This window comes from Tyto alba, unplaced genomic scaffold (assembly GCF_018691265.1).
Source record: "Tyto alba isolate M040663 unplaced genomic scaffold, T.alba_DEE_v4.0 Super-Scaffold_48, whole genome shotgun sequence".
In the NCBI taxonomy this organism is placed as follows: Eukaryota; Metazoa; Chordata; class Aves; order Strigiformes; family Tytonidae; genus Tyto; species Tyto alba.
The window spans coordinates 2,466,330-2,493,071 of NW_024881324.1; the positions used below are offsets into that span (position 1 = coordinate 2,466,330).

Here is a 26,742-nt window from a genome sequence, read left to right on the forward strand (position 1 = left end):
GTTTCACACAGACACATCATTATAACCCCCTCTGCTGCACACCACCCCCCCAAAAGATCAACAAAAGCACTCTGAAATGAGTCTGACATACATTCCTGGGGAGAAGGGATCTAAACCCCTTCAGACCCCTGCGCAGGTCGTTATGCACGGATCGAGCTGCATCCCAGCAACAACTCTGCTTTTGTTCCTGAACTCCACAGCAGCTGTACAGGGAATTCAACTACTAGGAAGCATGGTGGAAAAAGTAGCATTCTTTCAATGAAACCGAAGTGCTGCCCACACCTAGCCAAGGAAAAACATGTCTCTGCTCTGTCCACAGCTCTGCTCAGGGTGTCGAGGCCTGGACACGGCACGTTATTTCCCTTGGTTCGGCCAGACGCCCCTGCTGAACCCTGAGGCCAAACACTCTGAACAGAGGCAGCCAGAGAGCCTATTAAATAAAGTTTACGTCCTTCGTGGCACATATAATGTATTAAGTACTGCTCCGGTATTTTTAAGTATGATTAAGTATGCCAACACTTAATTTGTCACAAGCCAACTGATGCCTTAAGAAAAGAGTGTAGACAAAAGAAGAGGTGAAACTGAGTTATTTTACCAGGCTGTCACAGCGCCAGTGAAAAACATGTAACAGATGACTGCACTTGCTTAATTCACATTACTGTTATTATTATGCAGATACTAATTCTGTGAAGTTAACTACACAGACATTTTACACCTTTTCCCCTAAAAAAAAAAAAAAAAGTAGTTTTAGATGCACCAAATCCCTATTGCAAAAATATTTAAGCTTTTGTCTTTTTATCACTATTGTCTTGAAACTTAATGTTACTGGGATCACTTTCCATTTGGGCTAAAAGCAAGGTTCAGGGGTCACTAACATGTCAAGTTTTAAAACCAACTTCAGAGAAGGAAGAAAAACCCTCGTGATCTATCAGAAGCATCCTTCAAAATGTTTAAACATCTACTTGGAAAAAAAGAAAAAAAAATCAAACAAGTTACATTCACTTTGAGACTTGCCGGCCACACCCATGAGACCGCTCTAAACAACCTCGAAAGATACAGCCTCTTTGGAGCCATGCCTTGTTTAGTGTTTTGTTACTTCTGCCCCAGCAATCTCCAACACTGACAGGGCTCAAAATAGATACATAGGAACTCTGTATTTTAGTGTAACAGATTAAAACATTCATCCACATTTGTTCTAAAGTATCTCATCAAGAAAAAAAAAAAATATAGTTCAACTGCAGCTTTGCACAGCCTCAGCGGAAGCCATCAAATGCTGGCAGGCACTAGGTTGATCTAGATACTTGCATTAGAAAACAAAGGGAATAAAGCATCATCCCTTCAGAACTGGAGCTACTTCTTTTTCATCCTTCCTTTGCCAAGAAAAAACAGGGAGTAATTTTATTTCTGCATGAAATCAGGAAACCCTACACTCTGGGGCCCACCACACTGTAAATTATATTTATTTTACTTGGGACAGTGAAACTGCAGCAACCTTCCCCCATACTCTAAACTCCCCTCAGCACCGACTGCTAGAAAGTCAGTTTTCAGAGTCATGTGCCAGATAAAGGCTTTTTCGGATAACCTGTGGAAAAACAGAGGCAAAGTGGTTTGTTGGATTACTGACAATAGAACATGCCTAAAAGCAATCCCAGGGAGCACAGCAGGAGCTCAGCTCCTATTCAGCAGCAGGCATCAAACAAATGCCTCGGTATTTATCTAACAAATTCACCTGAAATTCAATGGTAGACCAATACATTTTCAGATTAAGGGTTCAACAGTTCTACAATAAAATAGTGTTCATGGATAGTCAACCTTCAATTACAAGCGCAGTATACAGCGCATTTACCATGTAACGGGAAAAATACAGTAACATAATGGTTTCTAAAGCTAAAAACATATTGAGTAACATTTTTTACACCCTGGAAATGAACAGGGAGAATTTTGAAAGCCAATTTGCTCTTCTTCAACAAAAGTTTAATCAAAACTCATTAAAAGATATTGTGGGAATGCACTGCCACATGAAACTACAGCTAGTACTCCCCTTACCTAACCTCTAAGTGAGCTTCCCCAGAGCTCTGGCAAAACACAGCCCTGCAGGACATAGCTCAGTCCTGTAAATTGAAATATGACCTATGCTGTAAAGCACCATGCTTCATCCCACTCTTTAAACCACCAGGATATACTTCTGTATGTATATTATACAGAAACACCTCAAAACATTTCTGATTTGTTCACAACAGTAAGAATTATCACATTCAACAGATTGACCACCCCAGTCTTTAAACTTCTGAGCAATAGAGTAAGACTGTCCTGCTCCTTAGTGAAAATTTGATTCATCCCATTTTGCTAAATAATTCCAAAATGAACTTCAAGTAACATTTACTAACCAAGTGTTTCAGACTTAAATCAGTTGGATTAAGAGGTATGGTGCTTTTTTTCTACAAACTTCAACTTTTTAATCTCCCAAATTACCAAGCAAATTACTTTTTAACCAAAAAAAAGGGACCAAAAAAAAATCTGCAATAAGTAAAAGGTCACATTAAGTTACTTATTTCTGTTTAATTTTAACCACTTGAAGCATTTTTAAATAATCCACTCAATTCTAACTAGGAGCACAGACAGCTGTTTCTATTTACACTGTAAATAAAACATTGCTGAATATTAGTAAAAGAAAACAGGAATAGATACACACAAGGAAGACAGGGCCGCTTCAAGTTTATATTCCATTGGTTAGTGTTGCAAGCCAGTGAGAATGACTACAAACTAGAATTAAAGACAAAGGGAAAAACAAAATAGTTTGACAGCAAGTTCAGAAAACAATGTTTAAAAACCCAAAAGGAAAAGGTGCTTTGCAAAATACTGGTATCAGACCAAAAAAGGTAAATTTCCCAAAGCGGGTAATTTTGCCCCTACATCAGAAACGGGAGATCCTGAAGATGAATCATTAAAAGAATCTATTTTTTAACCTTAGCAGGAATGGCTTTATGGCTTCAGGAAAGCACTCAGGTTAATATTACTCTTTTGTAGTGTTTCTCAGAGCTAACTCCAGTTTAACTGTGTGTGTTGACAAATATTGAAATAGAGACTCTCCTTTTGCACCAGTAATATTCCTCTTTACTCTTTATTTTTTTAGTTCACCCCCTACTAACTCAAGAATTGCAACACAGCATAACTAGTATCAATGTGAAATTCTGAATCAGTTCAATTAAGATCAATCTAAAAGTGGACTTTGCGGAACATCTGTGTCTCTAGTCCGTATAACCTTGTTAATGCAATACCCCAACTGATTTAAAACAGAATTACTGTGACTTTCTTTCCAAACTACTAAGATTTGAAAATACTGCCAAATTGGTTTGCACCTAATATTTCTTCTTCCTTAGGCTAATTAAACATAGATTCCAACTCTGAGACTGAAGACTGGACACTCTCACCTTATGTGTTACTAATTCCCAAATAACAATTCTGAGGCTACTCTAATGAAAGAGAGGCACAAGCCAGACAATTTCACAAGGATGCAGGCATTTTGCCTGAACATCAAATGTTACGGGAAATCTCTTATCCAGCATTCTGAACAATGCTGAAAGATAGTCCTGTATTTTTCATAGTTTCCTCCAGAGTCAGAGCTGGAAGAGGAGGAATAGGAATCTGAAGAGATGGATCCCTGTTATCATGTAGTATTTTACTTGTCTAGCTTGGGGAAGGAAAAAGGAAGATAGAGACACACAATGCAGGGAATTCAACTGCCTTCAAAAAACTGGTTTCTGAAGTAGAGCTGAAAGCATCTTTTCCTCTATGAAAGTTAAAAGTGGGGAGGGGAAAATTAAAAAAAAGAAAAAAAAAATCATGCACCAGGTTTTAGTATGTCAAGAAAAGGTAATGCAAACATTCTCTATAGAAATGATCATGCAATCATTTCTAAAAATGGTTACAAAAAGTAGCAAAGCATGAAATATGTAGCTGAGAGGACAACTTCATGCAGAATGGGTTTGTACAGTACATACCCAGATAGGATCTCTTGGGAGGTGCTTTGATTTCTTCATCCTTACTATCTGCAGCTACATAAAAAACAGTTGAGGGGAAAAAAAATAAAAGAAGGAAAAGACAGACTTGTATGATTAAATGCAACAGTGGATCTTCTAGTTCCAGTTTAGTCAGTTAGTACATTTTGCTTATAAAAAAAAGTAATAACCGAAACAAAACATGCCAGAAATTTTAGTCTCCATGCTTTCTCCAAGGCTCCCACCCCGTGATGTTAAGATAGGGTCAAGCAGTAGGAAGCCCCAGAGCAGTCTCAATGCACAACCCAACTATATCTAAGGGGAGAAAATGAAGACTTAAAAACAGTGAAACAAACAGCTTAACTCTTACTTTAGATATTTTTCATGAAACAGGGAAAACAAGTTGTTACCTCAGCAACATTAAGTGCATAGGTATGTATGTATAATCAGCTAAGGCAATAGATTTGCTTTGTCTCTTGTGGAAAATGCTGTTCTAAGTTTCAAAAAGCCTGAGTTTAAGCTGATCGTATCAAGGAGGACAGAGTAGACTTCCCTTCTGCAATCATTCTGCATGCTAAATTTCTTCACTCTAGCCTTCCTCTGCCAGCTGAAAACCATGTATTATGCAAGAGTGCTTCCCAGTGCCAAAAACAGAGCTCTCCAAAGGATCAGTGCTCTAATAAGAGATAAGTTACAAAGCGGGTTAAGACAACCAGCAGTTGGAAGGAAGACAAAACTGGATGAATGACCAGAGGAAATCATCTTCATGTAAAAACACAAGAGCCCCTGTCCTACTTAAGGAGTCCGGGCTGTAATATAGTAAGAAGAGACGTCTAAGAGCCTGTTTTTAACACCGTCTACTGTTTTCAGTATAGTTCATACATTCAGGGTGCTCAAAATCCGTCACAATGTCCTGGGCATAACTGAAATTGAATCTTGTGGCAGAGAGGTGGAAGGCTTATTTGGGGAAAGAAAAAGAGGGTTCTTTGTACAGTGTTTGTCTCTCCAAGAATATGAAGAGACTGCTCTGGGCAGCCAACACTGCAAGAGCGACCAGATGTTTTTAGCTGTCTGTATCTGTGAGCACCTTGCTTCAGCCTCCTCTTGACTCTCAAATCATGACATAGGACGTGCACATTTTCCTTTTCAATATTTAGCTCTCGCGTGGTAGCACCATCATGCCCCAGAAATACTACAATGCTTTGAACAAAACCAACTATAACAAGAGAAACTACCGATGAACCCTGAGCCTTTCTGTACTGAGCCAACAACACAGCATAAACCAGGGTTGCACAGACACCAATTTAAAAGTGGGCAGTCAATAAGGAGAGCTGCTGTTACCACGACAATGGTATCAGGACACCTGCATTAAAGCAGTCAAGATGCAATTAAAGTGGTGTTAAATAAAGGATAAAAGATTAAGAGGCATTGTTCACACCTGCTGATTTCATCTGAAGACTCCTTCACATAGCTTTCAAAGTATTCATATGCAGGAGAACCGTCCTGTCATTTGAGGTATTTTAAAGTGAAGTCAGGTTCTTCTGTTGTTTTCTTGTTTTACTTGTTTTGGTGGTTTTTTTCTTTTTTTTTTTTTTTTTTCCAATTCAGAATAATTAAAAACAGGCTATACAGTCCAAGTTTGAAAAATAGTAAACAGTTGGATATATAAAGAAAACTCACTCTGTTTTCAATCAGTACATGTAAATAAAGGATAAAATTTATATATCCAGAACAAAAAGTCAAAGACAGCAGTAGCAGCACAAGATGGGCTCTGCCACTGCCAACTTACTTTCACACTGCAACACTAAAAGGGAGGGGAGGAAATCCCATAATTGAAAAGTACTAAGGAAAAAAAAAAAAAAAAAAAAATTATGTGCATTTTCCTAACAAGTTCAGGGAGACTGTATTTTTCATGCTGTGATAGTTACCCTACAAATGCAAGTGCAAGCATTTCGACTGAATGGTTTCATGTCTATGTTCTGAATTGCTATTAATATGTATTTTAACCCAGTAACACCACAAAACAGGTTAGAGAATACAGAACAAGCTTGTCAGGGTTATGAGAGACTGCTCCTTAACGCTTCAAGAAATTTTAAGTAGATTCCTTCTGAACTAGTTATTACTTAAGGGACCTTACCTGGGAGAATAATAAAAACAAAATAAAAAAAGGCAACTTCAACATAATTCAGAACACACTAGGAAATATATACTAATGTAACTGGGGGGTAAATACTGCATTTAATAGTAATACAAGAAAACAGCAAACACCCTTCCACTGAAATACTCTATTCACTTTCCAAGTATTCTGGATTATTTTTCAGAAACAGTCAGAGGGAGGTCAGAAATTAAAGAAGAAAAATGTTTAAATTGAAGACCAGCCATGTGAGAAATAATAAATTACATTATCATATAGAAATCGTGCGCTTTCCCCTCAGGAGTCTGCACAGTTAATCAAAAACACTGACTTCAAACCTAGCTTCTCACTGTCCCAGTAAACTGTGAAAGAAAGTAAGTACACAGATTTATCACCCTGCCTAGATCACCATAAAATTTGGGAGATAAGGTGTAGGATTAGAAATGGGGATCTTGTTCCTACTCAGTGTTTCAAATACAAATCTACCTTTCTGCCTCACTTGAGATGAGCTTTGAATGCATTTGTACGTTTATTCTGAGCCATCACATTACAGCTGGCCTAACTAAAAATCAATCACAGGTAAGAAAAAAAGATATTTTAGCTGTTCTCAAAGTTTGTGGGAGGATGAAAACAATTAAGGTGCGCACATAGGTAAAATCAGTCTCTCTAGCTAAATCTACCTGACAAGCTGAGTTTCAGGAAACAGGATCAAATGACACAGTGCAACCTTGAGAAGCTTCCATTACGTGGTAAGGGAAATACTGATTATCCCTTGGTAGACCGTAGGTCTTCCAGGGAGAGTTGTTTAAAGAGGGCTGTATACTAAACTGAATAGCCTTCCTTTTAGTCCAAAGGTTACTGAATGAGCCTGCAAGAGTGTGTGTGTGCGTGTGTAAAATTGCAGGAGGATAAATTCCCCTTAGAAAGGGCAAACAGAAAAACCTTTCTGCCACTTCAGGGAACACTAGCACAGAGAGCAAAGGAGGAAGAAAGCACACGTGCTCCTCCCAAACGCTTCCTGGATTTTAACCGCTACTAAAACTGGCTGAAAGTAGTTTTAATTTAAGTCATTCACCCTGCCAGACTAACAACCCTTGTGAACAGAGCAGCCTGTGTTTGGGAGCCAGAGTGCAGCTCCTCTTCCACAGGAATTCACTTACCTGAATAGTTCCACACTAGACTCCACAAGGAGTGAGAATGGAAGTAGCTTCCTTAGCTGTTAGAGAAATGACCCTACTGCACAGCCAGCAGCTGCTGCCTTCTAATGATGGCTGTGGGTATCTGGAACTGATCAGACCCCCAATTATTAGGGAGTGAGGGAGGAGAACAGATGGAGAGAATAAATTATACATCCATATTGGCAAAACAACTGACAAAAAGCTCACAGCATTAATTTTGTTCTTGCTGGCAACAAGCTGTAACATATAATGTTGTGAGTCAAAGTCAACACAGAGAAATACAAAAACAACCCCTCTCACACATCTTATCAGGGAAAACAGCAGGGACTTCTTTCCAAAAAGCTAGAACATTGCATTAAATGAAGAATAATACTTTGGCCCCGACTGAAATTATCAATGCCTAAAAATGAACAACTAACCAAAATTGGAAATATGTGAAAATTCCCATAAATCCTAACTAACCCCACACTAAAGCCCAAGGAAATGGTATACCAAAGGACATAGTTTTGCAACTATGATATGACAGCACCTCCTATTTTGACAGCCAGAAAGTAGAAAACAAATTATGGACAAAAGCAAGTGTTCACAATTGCAAAATAAAATTTCAGATAGCAGTGTATGATCTGGTATGTCTTTTATGGTCTAAAAACTTGGTAGAAAGTACAGCTGAAGAAAATAACTTCTTATTCTGGATAAGATCTTAAAAAAATGCAGGCTAGCACAACAGCATAACAGCCAGCTCCATACTCAGGGCACAGTGTGAAATATTAAGGAGAACTCTGACTTCTAGACTGAACCAAGACCCATCTGAAATAAAATCACAGCTTTACATCTTTACCTGGAAAAAAGCAGTTTCAAAAATGAAGTTCAGGAAGTGCTACACTGAATTACCAAGAAAAGAGACTGGATTGCAATTCAGGCAGAACTTTTGTCCAAAATACAGCGTACCATGCTTTCAAAAAAATTTATCCTGCAAAAGCCAGTTCCTGTCACTAACCTGCAAAAGAGCGGCGTTTTATGTTTAGCTCGTTGGACACACGTACTTCAGTGCACAGTTTCAGCATCAGTAACATAGTAATGATCATGATAATGCTTTGCCACAAAAGAGGGGATTCAAAACGCCTTCCAAACCTAAAAAAAAAAAAAAAAAAGGAAAATAAAATATATAAAACATCTTAAAGATGACAACTGTTGTACTCACTTTCATTCCTTGCTCCTATCTAAGCAATTGGAAGAGGAAATCCTAACAGTAACAGGCACGAAAGGCTGCAGAAGAGAAAGTCACCAGCCAAATCTTGATGCACATACAGTAGCTCAGAGTCACAATCCCCCTGCAGGAATATCTGAGAACCTTATTATAACATCCCTGTGGACTGATGGTAGAAATTCTGAAACCAGAAGCTGAAGTCTTTGTTTCCAAAGCCAGCAGCAAACCTATTATTTTGAAAGGAGAAGCAGATTCATTGAGCAGTCAAGGCAGTACACAGACTAGAGTTATGCTGCATTAATACTAGTTACGTATCCTCTCCACATACGACACACCCTGTAGATTTCACAAGGACTTCTGTGCAAAACTTACCTCTCGCAATTTTTCATTTTTTAAGGTGAAGTCATAAAAACAATAGCACTTGCCCTATAAAGAAATATATAAATAGAAACCCGCAGCTGTTAGATTGCTAGGTTTAATTTAACATCTTCTTACAAAGGCGGAAGGGGGGCAGGTATTATGCTTTGTTTGCCTCTAGACATCTGAGTGGAAAGACCAGGTCTGCAGAAGACACCAATCGACTCACCAATTTGCGTCTGTTTTGGACGAAGGTCAGGGGAAGTAAGGAAGTCCAAAAGATGTGGGAACTGAGCATACATAATTTGTCCACTTCTGTCCTTCCCCCAATTTAATTTCTGCTTGCTCACAGGCAATGCTTGATGGGGACTACTGAGCCCTTCCTGCACGTAACAGAGAGGTGAACTTGGATTGTGGCGCACCTTGACTGAGGAGCTTACTCTTACGTGGTTGCACAAGGTTCTGCCACGGGAAAATGAGACCCTTCTGTGAAGACCGGTGATGCTCCAAGCTCTTCTTCCTGCATTACCTGATGAAGTTTCAGCAATCCCCACCAGAAACACTCAGCAAGTGCACTAGGGGCAAAGGGTGGAAGCTTTTCATATGCAGCCCTCGAAGTGTATGAGGCTTACAATAGGAAGACTGCACGCACATCATGGCGAGCTGCTTCTCTGTGCTCAGTTCTGCCGGTTTTATGCCTTGAAGACGGAAATGCTGAGGAAGGGATTTGGTGAAAAACATCGCCATGTTCCCCAACTCCCTCAGCCTGCACCGTGAGGCACACAGGCTCTCTAACTTTCCTCACGGCAGTTACTAAGGCCATTCTCTGAGCACGTCACGCTGCCGGAGACCTCAGCCTCACAGAGATGACAACCACTGCCCTCTTCTTGACAGCTCCTGTTTTATAGCACCCTGGCAAAATGTAATTTCCTACGCTTCGGCTACTTTCATGGCAGAGCTCCGTGTTAGCAAAATCCAACTAGGTTCACCATCACACTCTCTCACACAATACCTCATTCCCACTACAGCCGTTTCATCAGAGCGAGATTTTCTGTTATGAGTCAACTAACAAGGAACAGGAGAGAGACTGGAAAGTCCTTGACCAGCTTCCTTGAAAGTCTTGTGCAAAACAGCCAAACAGCCCACACCAATGAAAATAGCCAAGTATTTCCTGCCTAACAGCACACAGCTTAAGGAGAAGTATGACAGTGCCTCGAACCTCCACAGCATTCCCAAAGACACCACCAGTAGCTACTGGAATTACAGCAGTTCCACCTATCTTAGTCCCCCCACACACTCTTTCTGCCACCTATGGATTTGTGGTGGGCCACAGGAGAGCCATTATTGTAACAAATGTGGAGGACATGATGAGGAAGTAAATAAAGAACACAGCTGATGCATGTAATCACACACAGAGTGCACTCTGGATACGGCTTTCACTGCAGTAGCAAAAAATGTGAGGGGAGAAGAACAGAAGTTTGTCCCAGCCTGTGCCCCACGCCCATAATCCCAAGGCTCATTCAGCCTGTGTTGCTGACTGTGGCCAAATTCCCCTGAACTACTGGGATTCACTGCTGTTGTATTTGTCTCTTACTCAGGGAATGAGGAAAAAATGGGAAAGACTTACTCAGAATTACAGCACAGTTAAAACTCTTTACATCAGGCTTCAAAAAAACATCTCCAATTACAAATGCATTTGCATGTAAAAATATAATAATGCATTTAAGAGGAGCTGAGCTAGAAGAACAATAAGCTAGAAGCCATTACAATGGTAAATCCAGCTGCAGGTCGCTGCAAGGTTAGTTTCTCCCTGCTGAGATGATTTGCCATTCAGTAATGGGTGACTCACAAAAGTATTGCTTGCACTATAAACATCCACCCACTACAAACACACATAAGCGTGGCCACCTGCTGCCCGATCATAACAATTTGCCATCACCACAGCCTTCCTGGAAATGAAACTGGAAGTATTGATGCAGATCCTCTACCCCATTAAAGATTGGGGGGGGGGGGGGGGGGGGGGGGGGGGCGGGGATGGCAAAACAATACCTCTGCTGCGTGTTGTGAGTTAACTGGAAATTTAAACATTCTTACAGGGCATTCAAAAAACGCACACCACCTGTAGATTTTTTTTTCCAACCCTCCAGCCAAAGACAACAAAGATTACACGATGAAACACACTCATGTGAAATACATCTCCCCAAACACCAATCCCCAAATTGAGTCTTGCAGGCAACACAACCCTCTAAGCTAGGTCACATCTACAGGAAATCAGAGCTGCCACGGAGACCCACAGGCAGAGCCAACAGGACGTGGCCCACACCGCACTACCCGGACAGCGAGCCTGAAGAGAAAACCAGTGCCAAGGACCACTGTCAGGTTCTTGACGCTTTCAAGTGAAGCCGCAACACTCATTTCGCTCAGGATCACGGAAACAAACACCGCTCCAAACTGCTTACTCTACTTCACAACTGAAATTGGGGCCTGCCAAAGCAACGCTAATCCGGTTTAAGGCTCCTCGAGCCACCCTGAGCGAGGAGCACTGCAAGACGCACGCCCTGCAGGGACACCGCGCCGTTCCACATCCTGTTCACTTGCTGCCTCGCAGGCGCCATTTCCATCTTTGCCTAAACAGGAGCCGGGAGGGGAGGAACGTTAAAGCAGATTCTGAGAAAAAGATGGAAGAGCCTTAGGATACTAAAACAGGCTTGTGGCAAAGAACAACTCTGAAGTCCTGGGGATAAGGGGGTCACCGTCATTATTCTGCATTTTCTCCCCACTCCTACAATGTTATGTGACATAAAACGACCAGCGTCATTTGCAGTATTCAGGGAACTCAGACTTCGTATTTCAGACTACAGAAACACAAAGAGTTCTTCACCGTTTCCTTAATACTGTAAAAATAAAATAACTCTTTTTTTCCAGTACTAGTCAAATGTGCAAATGAAGTGGGGGAGGGGCTTACATTTTATTAATATTTCAGCAGCCCTAAAACAATTAATGCATTTTCAGAGTGACGAAAACACGAGAAGTGAGCATTCAAACCAGAGCAGAAACTAGTCATTGAGAAAACTACATAATACCATCAGCACAACCCAATTCTGTTGCAACAATTCTGCTAGTCCCGTCCCGGGCTGACTCAAAACAGCAAACGCCAACTGTGCGAAAAAAAAACCAAAGGAGACCAAACCCTAAAGGTTTGCTTATCTCTTTTCCTAAGGCACGTGTGAAAAGAGCGTGCTTCCTCCTACGCCCCTGGGTGCCACTTCAGCTCCCGCCGGCCCCCGGCACGGGGGCTGCCCGTGGCACGGCCGCAGCTCGCAGAGGCGGTTCCGCTCTGGAAACCACCAAAGTTACTACAGGCCTCCCCACTCTGGGCCGACTTTTCCAGCTCCTTGGGAAGTTGCAGATTCTGGACAGCATGGAAAGCAAGCGGGATGCTGCACACACCGCCAGCACCGTGACAAAGAGCTCAGGGCCGCAGCACGGCAGCTGTCTTGAGAGACAGCCCACACAATTACAAAATCTAATCAGCAAGAAGAACGAGAAACAAACTAGTTTCACAACACGATCTCTCTCGACTTGAGTTTCTGCTTGACACAAACTGCCAGGACATTACAGAGCACCCAAAACAAGCTTCTCACTTCGGCATACAAAATTCTACTGCCCCTCTACTTTTTCCTACAAGAGAGCAGTCCCTTTTATCCTCACTCTGGCATCTGTAAAAAGAAGAGGGAGGAATTGCATAACACTTTTGCTCATTATCTCAGCAAGATTCCACCAGCAGGCTATATGTAATGCAATCTTTCAAAGTTGTAGTCACTCTGTCAGCTTGGTTTATAGCATCATCCCACCTTGCCCACATGGTAAAAGCTGGCAAGACTCATTTTAGTAACAGAAGTCTTAAAAGCAAAAGTTTCTCCTTCCCACAGAAAGTCCTACAGACACCACTGGCCCGCTCTCTGAAGCCAAAGCAACAGCTGACAGCAGGGACCCAATCCACAAGTAGCACTGTAGGTGTTACAGCAAAATAAGTAAATAAGTAGGAATCTACCCCAGACAACAGCAAGTGCAAAATTTTCCTATGAACTACCTCCAGCTGCATACTTGTCTCAGTAAACCTCTACTCATAACAGGGAGCCGATTCCCCTGACTCCAGCACAGAGCTCCCAGTTCTGCTGACATTACAGCTTTCAGAACCCGCTTGGTTTCAGCTGATGTGGAAGGCGTAGAGGGTTACCTTTGCTCAAAAGTAACACTCCATAGTTTTCATCTTTTCCCTGACTGCCAGAACTTGTTTCTACGGTTTGTCTTAAGGCAACTATTTTCTGAGAACAACTCCAAAATTGGACGGGTTTATTTTCTGTTGTTTGGATTTCTACGGTGTTGCTGTATGAGGTTTGGGCCCGTGACCCACAGAATTGCATCTCAAAACCTTTGGAAAGAATAGCGTCTTCCTGGAAAAGATACAAATCATATTACACTACTACATAAAACATTTTATGGACTGAAAAACTGAAAAAAAAAGTTCAAAAACTTCTGGGACTAGCAGGGAGCGTAAGTACTTTTGGCTGAACTTACTCGATATACAAATAAAAATGCCTACTGCTGACTTCTAAGAAATCTACAGCTCCCTTTCCTCTAGCTATTTATTCTGACTTTAATAGTCAAAGAAACTGTAATTTATCTCATCATAAACTCTGTTTAAAAAAAAAAAAATGGGAAGGGAGAGAGGGGGAAGAGAACTCACAAGTAAGTTTTTCTGCATCCTCCACCCCCAACTGCTTACACAACTCTCGCCCACCTTCTTGTTCCTATTCTTGATCCTGACAATGCAAAGCTTGTCAGCTGGCAGACTGCAGGCCACATGAACCAAGAAGATCTGTTCGTCTCGGTCACAACTGAGTTCAAGTGCTACGGTGCGCTCTGAAGCTGGCCCACAACTTCAAAACAGCCTAGGACAGCTAAACCAGATGATTAACCATCTCAGAGCTCAAGCATCAATAAGACTCGTGGTATCCCTTGGATATTTTAACAACCAGTCTTGTACAAGAAATCAGAGCTAACTCTAGCAAGTACAGTAAGACATTACCTAACAAAAATGGTAATGAAGTGTTTTATTAAAAATGCAGAGGGGAAAAAAAAATCAGTATCGGATTTTTTTGGAGCATGCCATACATCTTCCTATGTCCCAGAACTACAAAGGTCTTGAGGTTTGCACTGCCTCTTCTTTACGCACAGCGCAGACCTTTTCCAGGCTGACCAGTCCAGAAGTTGAACCCAGTAGAGAGCAAGAAAAAGTGACCTATGGAGTCTGAAGAAGACAGACAGAAGAAACAGTACTGATAAACGTCAGAGGGACTAGAGCAAAGGAACAGCTGATACCAATCATAAATCATGACCAGCAGCTAACTAGCACCTCAAAACAACAAGTGCTTTGAAGTGTTATATAAAATTATAACAATAGATTATTACTAAAAATAAAGGTAACTTGATCTCAAGTTTAGTCACAGCATAAAAATCTACTTTTCACACTGGTAAACTGAGACTCCATTGTGTGATGCTGTGACCACAGACCGTCTACCTTTCAAATTTTTTTTTCAGAATCCTCTTTAAAAGGGACAAAGACTTCCCATACAGTCAGCCCACTGAACCACAAGTTTGCACTGTCAAACTTCCACTTTCTTTTTCCTCAACAAAAGCCACGTGTGCAGAAACAAAGCAAAGTAGAATCATGCCCACTGCTATCCATCTGCAGTTTTCACTCTTGCAGACCAGTCCTCTCCCACTGCTTTTCCACAAAGTTCTGGCTTGTAACTCACTGTTGGAACAGAGTAAGGCCAAAGACACATAAGTGGAAGCAGAAATGTCTTTAAAGATGACATTTAGAGACATTGTGAAACAGAGGAGCATGAAAAAATGACTTCATGGATAATGTATTACAGTCATCACTAGCAAACAGAAGCTCTTTGAGCACACCCTGAAACTAAGGGATTAAGTGGGAGGAAGACAAGGAGGAGAGGCACTGCACCAAGTCCTCTTGACTTTAAAAAATGGCTTACCACTGAAGACAGTCTAACTGGAAGAAGAGAAATTGTGAAAACAGGTAACTGGAAACCGGATTGTTATCCTTGATCTCAGCAGTACTTTGTTGATTGGCTACTGTCACAGTGAAATACACCAGCTGCAACTCTATTAACACATAAGACACGCCAAGAAGATTAGGAAGTAAATACTCTATTTGGAGGAGAGACAAAAGGTCAAACTTCACCCACTGTAAAACCAGATGTTAAACAAAAAACAAAAACAAAAACAAAAAAAAAAAAAACAAAAAACAAAAAAAAAAAAAAAAGAAAAAAAAAACACACAACACAAATCCCTTGGAGATAACTAAGGACAATTTTAGGAACATGTAGAATCTGCCAATTCGCAAATAGGAAATGAGGGAATTGCCCCCACAGCTGAGGTGAGCAAAGTATGGTAGAGCCATAGGGGAAACGTAGGACTGGGTCTGGTATGAGTGACAGATACAGAAAGACCAGCTCAGGAGTGAAAATACAGAGCAAACACGGCCATAAAAGGCAGGAATTGCCTGTTCCCTGTTGCCTATGCAGCTGAAATACGTAACATTCCACTCTGTGAGCCTCAAATTTGAGAATATATGAAATTCAGGGAAAATCTGAAAGTAATAGAAATGCCTTTGAAGTTATTAAAAAAAAAAATAAAATAAAATTCAGGTCTGAAAAGAAACACCATTAGAACTTGAAAATTTTTAAGGCCTACCACTTCAAGTACTTATTTTAGGATCAGGGTGGAAGGGAAGTCAGGAGGGATGAATCTGGCACAAATCATACACTCAGTAACCAGGGGTAATGAAGAGAAACTAAAACCAGTTGAAAACAGCAGCTATACATCTGTAAAGTTTTCAGAAGAGAGAGGTGGATGAAGGTCTGGACTGGTTTGCTAAAGGGAAGGAGAAGTAATCTTAGCAACTGGTATTCTGAAAGTCAGATTGGGGCAAAATTATACACAAAACAGAATTACCTGTAGGAACAGTTCTGTTTTGGCACAAGAATGGATCAAATTATTTAATAAATTTAAAACAAAATAAAGAAGAATCCTCTAATTCCCTCCAATGAATATTACATACACACTTAAAATAATTCTGCTTTTTATGTCAAGTTATCTGGAGTGCTCTGTCCCAGATAATAGGGTGGCCATAGGTGACATGAAACAACATAAAAGTTGAATTGCCAATCTGCTCAACGGGTACATTTTAAACATGTTCACAGAACTCTGAGGGTCTTGCTCTATCTTCCTTTAATCATCCACGTGCCCAGGGATAAGACCCAACCTCAGCGCTGCTTTCGCGACTTACTGGTGTTCATACTGGGCTTCCAGCGATATCTAATCTTTCCAAGCACAGAAGCAAAACACTGAATGATGATTATGTGAGTCTTCTTTTCTGCCTTTCAGTTCAGTGGAACTCGAAAGAGATCATTCATTGCTCGTAGGGGCAGGGAGGAGGCATTTCCCCCGAGAGGCGGCCGTGTGCCCCCCGGGTGGCCAGGCACACCGCCGCACGTCCCACACCTCCACCGAGCTCCGAGGCGGCCAGAGCCTGGGCAGAGCCAGCACGTGTCAGGGAGAGATACTCCCATGTGGCTCAAAGACTCGCTGTAAAAAAATTACATAATCTTATCAACAAAATGGCACGCTCTCTCTTTTGAAGTGCCGACAAATCTCTTAACAGCGGCACGAATTATCACTTTTCATTACTTGTAATATTTCTTCCTTTCGCGCACCTCTTAACAAGGTGTACTTAAAATCAGTTCAAATTAAAGATCTTTCGGCTCTTCCATAGCCCAAGTCTCATTTAAGAGATGCAGGCGCCTGGGTTACCCAGGAACTGCCAGTATCTCCGCTCAGGTGCAAACCATTTCTACGTTTCTACAACCTCCACTGAAACAATAAAAATTAGACAATTTCTGTTTCTCAAACTGTCAACTCAGGCTTTTCAGTTCTCCTCCCTCTGCCAGCCCCTCTACTTCCCTTTTTGCTCTCTGCGTGCTCCCACAGCTGCTCCATATACTTCACCCCAGGAAAACATAAATCCAACGCAACAAGTAGCTCTGATCTAGTGACAACTCCTCACTTTGACTGCCAGCTGTGGTTCCAGGAGAGGGTCCCCCGTTTTCTCCGCTCCAGCACAGCACTTAAACGTTGCATTTTGCTGTAGAAAAATCCAGGAAGTTCCTTATAACGAGTCAGAGGAGTTTTAAAAAGAAACTGGAACCCAACAAAAGGATGTTGCCTGTTACCTATCAGTTCTTTGCGGACTACAAAGCAGTATTTTTATAGTCAAAATATACTTAGAATAACTGTCCTTATTTGCAGTAATCTCCCAGATTATTTAATCTTTGGTTTCTCAAGTACCTTCCCAGTGTTGTGCCATCTATATGATAAGTAGTAAGGAAGAATGTAAATTAATAAAATTACTTTACAGAAATCATGCCCTCACAACATTTTCTTTGTCCAGCAGCACCAGACAAACTTCCTTTTAAATATTCAAAGCGGTATTGAAAACAAAAGTAATTTGCTTTGAAAGACAGCCCGCCTTTTGCCTGCTTATCAAAGACTGAATGTTTTAATCTGGAGCTGTGCATGGAGGCTCGAAGCGAACCCCCCTGCAGCCAGCTGGCATCCCGGGAAAATGCAAAAATACATGGCAAGTGTCCCGGTGACGTTAATACCAACTAGGTGCTGGAAAAGGCGCGTGGGACCGCGGCCTTCGCGCTGAGAACGGAGCTACAGGGGCAAGGGAAACGTAAAATACAGTCAGGATGGGAAAAAAAAAAAAAAAAAAAAAAAAAAAGAGATCCGCCTGAAATCCCTTTTTTTCGCCAACGAGTTAAAAAGTTGCGTTTTGGACCATGAGAGCACCGATGATCAGATGCGGCGAGGGTGACAGCCCAGCTGGCTCTGCCCCACGCAGGTTCAGCCCTTTCTGGAAGGACGGCGTTTTTAATCTTCGAGAGGCGGGGTAGGCTCACGCAAAAGGCACCGTTTCCTCGAACGTTCCAACCCAAAACTCCGCGATCGGCGGGCACCTCCGGAGGGAGGAGGGGGGCGGGGGCCGGGGCAGCCGCGCCCGAGCCCGACACTCACCAGAAGAGAATCCGCAAGATGTTGGCCACCAGTAACACCAGGCAGACGTAGGTGGAGAAGCCCTCCGCGTTCTGGGTCCGCCGGATGTCTCTGTACTGGGGGACGTAGGGCACCACGCCGCCGAACACCATGGCCCCCGCGGCACCCCACGACACCAGCTGGTGCACGGGGACCAGCAGCCACGCCACGCCGCTCGCCTCCATAGCGTGCGGGGGGGGGGGGGGGTCAGCGGTGAGGGGCGCAGCTCCGGGCGGAGGGGGCGGCTTTAACCCCCCCAACCTGCTCCCCCGGCTTTAACCCCCCCAACCTGCTCCCCCAGCTCCGGCGGCCGCCGCCATCCCGCTCCCCGCCGCCGGGTGGGGACGGACGGACGGACGGACGGACGGACGGGCGGGCGGGCCGTGACGCCACGCCACGCCGAGCGGCCGCGCCTCCGCCAATCAGCGGCGGCGGCGCCTCCGCCAATCAGCGGCGGGGGCGCCCCCCCCCCCCGCAGACACACACACACACAGCCGAAGCGCCGCAGGGTCCTAGCGCCCCTCCTCGCCCCTTCACAGCGACGGGAAAGCTCCGTCACGCCTCGTGGAACACGGCCGCCGCCGTGTCCAAAAACCGCGGGCGCTCCCCATCGCGAGGAAGTCGCGATTCCTGAGGGGAGAGAGCACACACACACACCCCCCTCCCCGAGTCTTCCCACAGGGGCGGTGATAAATGGTGGGCGGGGGAGAGGGGGGAAAGGCGCACATCGCACCCAAAAGGCTCAGCGAGGCTGCGCCGGAGCCGCGGGCGGGAGGAGGCTGATCCTCGGCGGGTTGCTGGAGGGGGTGACAAACTCCGGGGACACTAAAAGGGAGGGTTCATCCATGCGACCTCGCACAAGCGGTCTTCGAAGCTCGTTCCTGGGCGCCCCCCCCCCCCCCCCCCCCCCCCCAGGACACCCCCTCCCAGGCGCTGCCTTCCGTGGGCTCCTGCTCACCCAACCGCTGAGAAATTTTCCCGAGGCGCGTTTTTGGGGCACCATCGCACAAACATCCGAAACGCTCTCCTGCAGGCATGGTGCGGCCGGTAGTACCGTTAGGACCCGTCTTTCCTACAGAAAGTTGTAGCTCTGCTGCTGGGAGGAAGCTCTACTTCGTTCCACAGACCTTGGAAGTTTGATTGTCAAAAATACACAGTGGAAGTCTTTAATGATGATTTTTGGTTGAGGAGCCAGAAGTTCTTGATTTCACTGCATCTGACTCATTCAGAGAGTATAACAATCAAATTATTTATAAACTGAATGATTAAACCATAATTTATTATTTAATGGATCATATTCCCTATATCACTTGTGCATTGTTACAATCCTGCAGCTATGCCAACATCTTTCCAAACTTTTCTTAAGAGCCCTTGCCACATTATTCTTCCTTAAGCACAACAGTTTAAACAAGCCTCAGGCTGAAAAGAAGCATAAACCCGGATTTGGAAGGCAACTTTTGTTTGTGGAAGTGTTTTGAAAAAACATTGAGAAATTATCTCCAGAAAATAGATATTCTGAAGTGACAGTTACCTACATGGAAGAAACTGCCCAGGCTGACACCAGTTCTCCAGGTTAGCTTCCAGAATAATTCCGGGACACTTTCAAGTCTATGGGATAACAAACTTCATACATTAAGATTCTAAAGTACTCAGCTGGAAACACAGAACTGCCTTAACTTGTTTACCCGTACTTCAAACTGCAAGGGTAAAGATGCTGAATGTCAGCGTGTTGCTCTGGGAATGTAGTTCAGTTCTGGACACTGAAAAATGTCCTAGTTGTTTAGGAATTCAGGTATTGATGTAAGCTAAACTGAGTGGTGATGCCGGACACTGGTCAGGGGGAGGAAGGACAGGTTGGCTTGAACTCCTCGGGCTGGGCAGCATCACAAAAGCTTGTGCCAGCACCAGGGTATCAGAATATTCTAAGCAGCCAGGGGCAACGTTCTTTGGCAGCGGTGCCATCCTAAGGTGCTCGCCACAACGGGCCCAGCAAGACTCCAGTAGGAGAGTCCCCTGGAGAAAATTTATCCAAAGCTTGGGTGGCACCAGGTCACCGGAGAGAGTCTGGCCTCATCAAGGACAGGTTCAGCACCCTGCAGGTCCGTCTGCGGCCAGATGAGAACGCTCAGCCTTGCGAGGCTTTGCAGCAGGCTTGTTCTCTTTGGCTGTTGGTAACCCAGAGGCAGCTCAGAAGGACCCGGCTTCCATGGTGTAAAAGCAGAGCCTACCACAGAAACACCACTGCTTCACCGCCAGACAGCAACCCTCTGGTTTGGGGTGAGGAGAACAAGAGCAGGGGTGTTTATTTTTCCACACGGGCTGGCAAGTAAGTTTCCTCCTTTGAAAAAAAAAAATCAAATAAAAAATATCTCCATTTGCTGGGATTGCATTACCCGTTCAGAAAACAGAAGCAGGCAGAATGTTTCACACCAGGTCTTTGAAGACTAACATTCATCTTTTTATGACAACCGCTGTAAGGGAATTGAGATTGAGTATGTGAGCAGCTCTAGCCACCTAGTTACAAACCAGCTCGCAGCAGTTAACATTTTAGTGACAGTGTAGTCCTTAAATATTCCATTCATAACAAGAATTTTGATTTATTCCAGATTAAGAAATCGGATAGAGATTATACCTGTTAAGAAATGTTCCTATAATGTCTTTGGATACGGTTTAAGCAAGCTGAAAGCAGTGAACAGACATGGGATGTTTTCAAAGGGATTTTAACATCCGTAGAGGTGGTAAAAATTGTTACATAAGGTTTTGTTTTGCAAATAGGTCCACTGAATTCGAAGAGTAAGCAGAGGCCCATTTCTACAGTTTGCTCCATGTAGCCATATTCCTAGCAGAAGGACACAAGGGCCAACAGAACACGGGAATCAACCACCCCAGTTGGACCAGTTTCAAGAGTAAAGCCTTAACTACCTCTTTGTAGTTTTTTACAGGAGGAGGGCTGTTGCTGCTTCACTTGTAGTTGCAGTAGCAAAAATAGCAGATTGCTGCAAGTCTTCTAACCCGTCTGTTGTTCTGTCAATTGATTTTGAAATATGAGTATTAAAATTATTTATATTCTACATTAGAGAAATGCTGGGGCACTGGAGCAAGCATAGGAAGTCCCTGCAAGACTTAGGCTAAAGACACAGTGCAGATAAATCACTCCTTGAACATGCTGCACAATAAATGTTGTCCTAAGGATTACGTGAATTCCTACGGTAGCCAAATTCCCTTCAATTATCACATTATGTCTCATTCTACGACTATAGTCATGGCGAGATTAAAAAGAAATATTCACTGTGCTGTTCATAAAACAAGGAAATGGGTCTTAAGTACCTTGAAATTGGCCTTTCCTACCAAGATGTATTATCACTAAAATCAGCTGTCCACTTTTGATTTTCTAAAGCAACCCCACTGCAACTGGTGGTAGAAGCTGCCTCCTGGTCCCCTCAAACACTGGTGAGCCCCTGTTTTTGCAGCTGATGGACAGAATCAAGCTAGCGTGAGCAGGAGATGCTGTTCTGTTGCACATCTTCACTGCTTTTTCTCTCTCCTTCTGCATTGGCCTTTGTAAATAGAGCAGTGAGTATGAGCATGGGTGGAGCACCCAGCAGCGTGCAAAGGATCTCCCTCCCCACTTCCATGGAGGACCACTGTCATGGTTTGAGCACAGAGGACAACCGAGCACCATGCAGCCATTCACTCACCCCTTCCCCTCTCAGGAATGGGAAGGAGAAAATGAGGAAAAAAAAAAAAAGGCTCATGAACTCAGATAAGGACAGGGAAGGGTGCTCACCCATTACAGTCACAGGCAAAAGACAGACTTGTTAGGGGAAGAAAAAAAAAATCACTTTAATTCAAACACTAACAAAGACAACACTTAACAGACAAGGTGGGACAGTGAGAAGCGCCACCACATCTAAAAACACCTCCTCCCCCCACCCCTCCCCTCTCCCCAGGCTCAGCTCTGCTCCTGATCTCTCTCCCTCCTCCCCCAGCAGCGCAGGGGCAGGGGATGGGGGTTACGGCCAGCTCACTGCTCCTTCCTTCTGGGGAGGGGGAGGTGAACGACGCATATTCTTCCCCTGCCCTATGGGGCTCCCCTCTCACTGCAGACAGGCCTCCACGAACCTTCTCTGCAGTGAGTCCTCCCCATGGGATGCAGCCGTTCCTGAGCTGCTCTGGTGTGGGTCACCCCTGTGTGTTGCAGCCCTCCCAGTGCTGAATCACAACAGTGGGGGCTGCTTCTCCCCTCAGAGTCCCGGCCTCCTTTAAGTGCAGCCGCCTGTCCTGGCGTGGGCTCCTCCACAGGCTTCAGGTCGGCCTCTGCTCCACCGGTGACCTCCATGGGAGGCAGGGGGGTGGCCCTGCCATCTCCCCACGGGATACAGGGGTCTCTGCTCCGGCACACCTCCCCCACATCCTTTTCCATCCTTCCACTGACCTGAGTGTTCGTCCTTCTCCTAACTCCTCCTCACAAGTCCCAACCCCCTCTCAGGTTCCCCTTCTTAATTACGTTACGGCAGAGGCGCAGCCACCGTCGCTAATTGGCTCGGCCCTGGCCAGAGGTGGGGTGACTTGGAGCCGGGGGAGCTTCGGGAAGCTTCTCACAGGGGCCACCGCTGCAGCCCCCCTGCCCCGCTACCAAAAACCCCGCCACACAAACCCAGCACAAGCTCTGACAACCATGCCCACCTCTGGGCAGCGGCAGCACGCTCTGCACCGGGGAGAGGGAACCGGGACCACGCAGGATGAGCTGATTAGACTCCTCTTTGTGCTCGGACTGCTACCATCTCCACAGACAAATGAAGAAAAAGCCCCAAACCAAACATGCCAGAGAGGCAGGAATCAACCTGGCAGCTAGCAGAGATACAGGAACCCTCCTTCAAACCATTACAGGTTTGAAACGACGGGCAAAGCTCAGGCGAGCGGAGAAGTAAACGGCAACGTATCACACAAGCAAGCAGTTGAACCGGGACCTGCAGGCAGCTCCTGCTCAGCACCAAAGCATCTTTGCCCATGCCTAACAGTGCAGCCAGAAGTTCCCACGTCGACAGCCTTTAGGAGTTTTCTCGTAACCAAAAAAAATATAGGACAGCTCAAATGACCAGAAACGAGGAACATCTCCACAGATGGGATCTGCACCACGTGCCATGGGAAAGTCCATGCAGGCTCCATGAAGTGCTGAACCAATGCGCTGTGCCCAGCATCAGAAGGGAGATAAGGTTTATTCCCTATCTATATTCCTCTTTTTATTCTGGCTAATTAAAATGGCTATTTTATTAAGCCACTTTCTGTTGGACCTTTCCTGTTGAGATGCAGAAAGAGCCCTGCACCACCTCCCTTCTCCCCCACACTTCACCCCTCCCCGAGGCAGAAATCTTACTAATCACAGGATCCTTGCATTCAGCAAGAAGCTGCTGATACTGGGGAGCGAGATGGGAAAGAGGGAGTGTGGGGGGTTGACCCAACCAGTCACTCACTCGCTCCCCCGCCAGCAGGATGAGGGAGAGGATCAGAAAGGTGAAATGGAGGAAAAAATACTCATGGGTTGAGCTAGTGAGAAACAGAGAAGGCCTTGATGCTGTGCAAACACTGTGCATGTGTGCATGCCCGGTAAAACCCGGGTGCGCGATCGACACTGTTTTGGTCACAAATCAAACGCAGCACCATACGGGCTGCCATGGAGAACATTAACTTCATCCCAGCCAGACCCAGCACAGGGAGCGAAATGCAATTTGGGAAATCCTTAAACTGGCTTTATCGCTGAAGAATGAGTGAGGCTGCAAGTACAGTGTCTTAAGTCTCACCAAACTATCCCTAGCCGCCCTCTGATTTGTTTTCTCTCCCTCTTGATGAGTGGCTTGGAAGCAGAGAGAGAAAAAAAAAAATGACAGAGAAACTAGAGCTTCGGCATGATTCAAAATACCACCCTGTGATCTGGAGTCAGTAGCATTACAGCACCCAAACTGTTTTTTTTCTCTGTTCCAGGACAAGGACAAAGTGCTTCTGAGGGCATTTACACACCGTAGCACGCTCCTGGTTTGCTTCTGTTGAGATAAGCTCAGCACCTCTGGTATACATAAGAACATCTTCGACACATAAGAACAGAACAAAATAAATTCATGCTTCCCTTACCAGGAGCAAAGAGTGATGCAGAGGGGGAAAAAACCCCAAACCCCAACTTTACTGAATGAGTAACAGTTGTGTCCAAGACAATGATCTAGATGAGACAGGCACAAACACTGCAGTCTCCTTTTTCTGAAACCCCAAGGAGCTGCAGTTACAGGTCCTTTTTGACTAATACAGCATTCATCCCGGAGAGAAGCTGAACACCCTCACCTGCTCTCTGAGCCCCTCGGGCTGGCATCAAAAGTGGAAGCTGCTTTTTTTTTGGGGGGGGTGGGGGGGGGGGGGCACTGCCGTTGTGCCATGAGGCTGTGCCACTGCACCCCTTCCCCTGGCTCGAGGCTCCAGTGCTCTTCTGCTCAGGTGACACTGGGCAAGCTTTTTCTCCCGACAAAAACAGCCAAAGAATCAGATTTCCACGCCCTTGGGTTTTTATCTTGCTGTCATTGCTCACCAGTTCAAACCTTGCACTGTTAGAGGACATATCATTTATCCTACACCTGGTGTTCCCCAGTGTTATTCCCCGTATTTGCACAAATCCAGACACGTTTTCTGCAACTGTAGCAAGTGCTTTCCATTAATTCAAGGTGAATTTAAACTCCCTGTACCAGGAAAATGCCTTGGTTGTCTCCTCTGCAATAAATTATCTCTGAAGCTGCAAGGAAGGTATCTAAGCATGAATACAGCTGCAGTTTGCTCATAGGAAACTTTAGCCACGGTTCTTCACAGCTTCTGGAAAAGCAAACCGTGCACGTGTGACACCCAGCGTAAGGAGGAAGACTGGGAGGCGGTTTGAAGGCAGCCTCCAGCTCCAGTGTCAGGCGTGTCCCCAGTGGGCCGTGGAACCAGAGAAACAGTCCCTGCTCTCTTTTCCACTCGGGACAAACACCCCCAGCTCCCTCCTGCAGCCCTTCAGGAGGGGAACTGCTGGGTGAATGGCTCCTCCACGCTTCTTCTCCAAAGACTTCAGGCACAAGGCTGGAGCAGAAAGCAGCACAGGAAGGAACACCCCTTGCCCACCACACCTGGGAATCATGGCTAGGGATTTCTGGATCGCCACATAATCATCCAGCCAACAGCGGGTAGACGGGTGATTTCGCGCAGCCACGAATGACAACTCTTCGCAAAACCAAAGGAGGCCACCACGCCAGCCGCTCTGGTCGAAGCATCTGCAGCAGCCCTTCTGCTGCTCCTACGTCTATCCCCAGTGCAGAGCACTTAAGAGGGAAAACTACACCCTGTTTTCTGTTACGGCTGCTTAGCAATACATGATGCCCTCAGAACACACAGGGCACGTCTGACAAAGAATATCCTTGACCTCGTCAGTTTTCTGTCTGGAGAAACTTGCAGAAAGGGGCTGACTGAAAGAGCTTCACAATAAGGGGATTTCTGAGCAGCAGCTCACAACCAACTGCTGGAATTACCCTTTTCTCTTCAAAGATACAGAGACTGAAATCTGAACCATGCACAAACACCCAAGCTTTTAATATTCGCCTCAAATGACTTGTCTTTCAAAGAAGCAGTAGAGTTGTCAGACACCACTGACCTGAATGCCTTTTCCCTGGGCCTGAAGCATTTGCATTTCACTCACCACATCTTTCCATGCTTTTAAATAACAGCAACTTCTTACTTCTACTGTTGTTACCAGATGAAAGAAAAGCGATGTCTCCACCAGTAAGTATTCCAGTGGAACAAGCTTGCAGTGAACTACACTATGCTGAGGCAAGAGAAACAGGTAAATGTTACTAGTTTGCTTGAAAGAACCCTGCAGGATTTCAGCATATAAAAGCTGATGACTTAGCAAAGCCACATGCTTTTTCTGCACATTGTGTCCCTCTGAACACGGATTGCAAAGTGGCACAAGAGAAGCTTCCTAAGAGAGAGAGGGAAGGACCAAGCACAGCATGACTCAAAGACCCAACCCTACAATTTGGTAGCAGAAATACCATGATGGTGGTGCAAGAACTAGCTTGTACCTACCCCTTTTGTCTTCACAGAAAACTTTTACAATTGACCGAGTCTCTGCCAGGAAGATAAAAAAAAAAAAGAAAAAAAAAGAAGCCCCAAAAATTTGCAATGTGATTTTCATCCTGCCAGACAGGATGCCACGGTGGCCCAGGAATACCTCCCTTCTTATCTCCTTCCAGGACTAAATTTCCTATTTTCTTTCTTACCACACAGGTAACGTTAGGCTTTTTCTCAAGACGCCCTCATTCTGTCCTCACCTCCATTCCAAAGCAGCCCGGAGCCAGACGTGCTTGGAGTACGTGACTGGAGGATTCCTGACTCCTGGTATATAAAATTTCATTTGTCAGCAAAGAGGAGAGGGAAGGGACTTTATGTAACATCCAAGCAAGAGTAATGCATTTTTACAGAACAATTCCTTTATTGCTTCACGCCGCAGGCTTTTACAGCACAGCAACATATAGTACTGGCATTGAACTTGGAGCTTAGGACTATAAATGTTTAAACATACTTTTATTTCCTATCCTGCTACCCTGACTTCTCCTTCCAGCATTGGAGGGACTAGAATTTCACTAGGAAAAAGCAAGAGAAACACGC

General features: G+C 44.5%; 1 protein-coding gene across 2 annotated transcripts in view; it reads right to left on the minus strand.

Moving 5' to 3' along the window:
• The window catches only part of SLC66A2 (solute carrier family 66 member 2), a 67,177-nt gene extending 48,790 nt beyond the window's left edge, over positions 1-18,387 (minus strand). Inside the window, exons 1-3 of one of the 2 annotated variants that reach the window (XM_032998841.2) lie at positions 18,043-18,387; positions 8,308-8,441; positions 4,002-4,055 (exon numbers count right to left, since the gene is read on the minus strand). In XM_032998841.2, the coding sequence (XP_032854732.1) occupies positions 4,002-4,055; positions 8,308-8,441; positions 18,043-18,245 (391 nt within the window). In that variant the 5' untranslated portion in view covers positions 18,246-18,387. The remainder of the gene's footprint in view (positions 1-4,001; positions 4,056-8,307; positions 8,442-18,042) is intronic. The other variant, XM_032998842.2, reaches the window with a different exon arrangement.
• Positions 18,388-26,742: the final 8,355 nt, after the last annotated feature.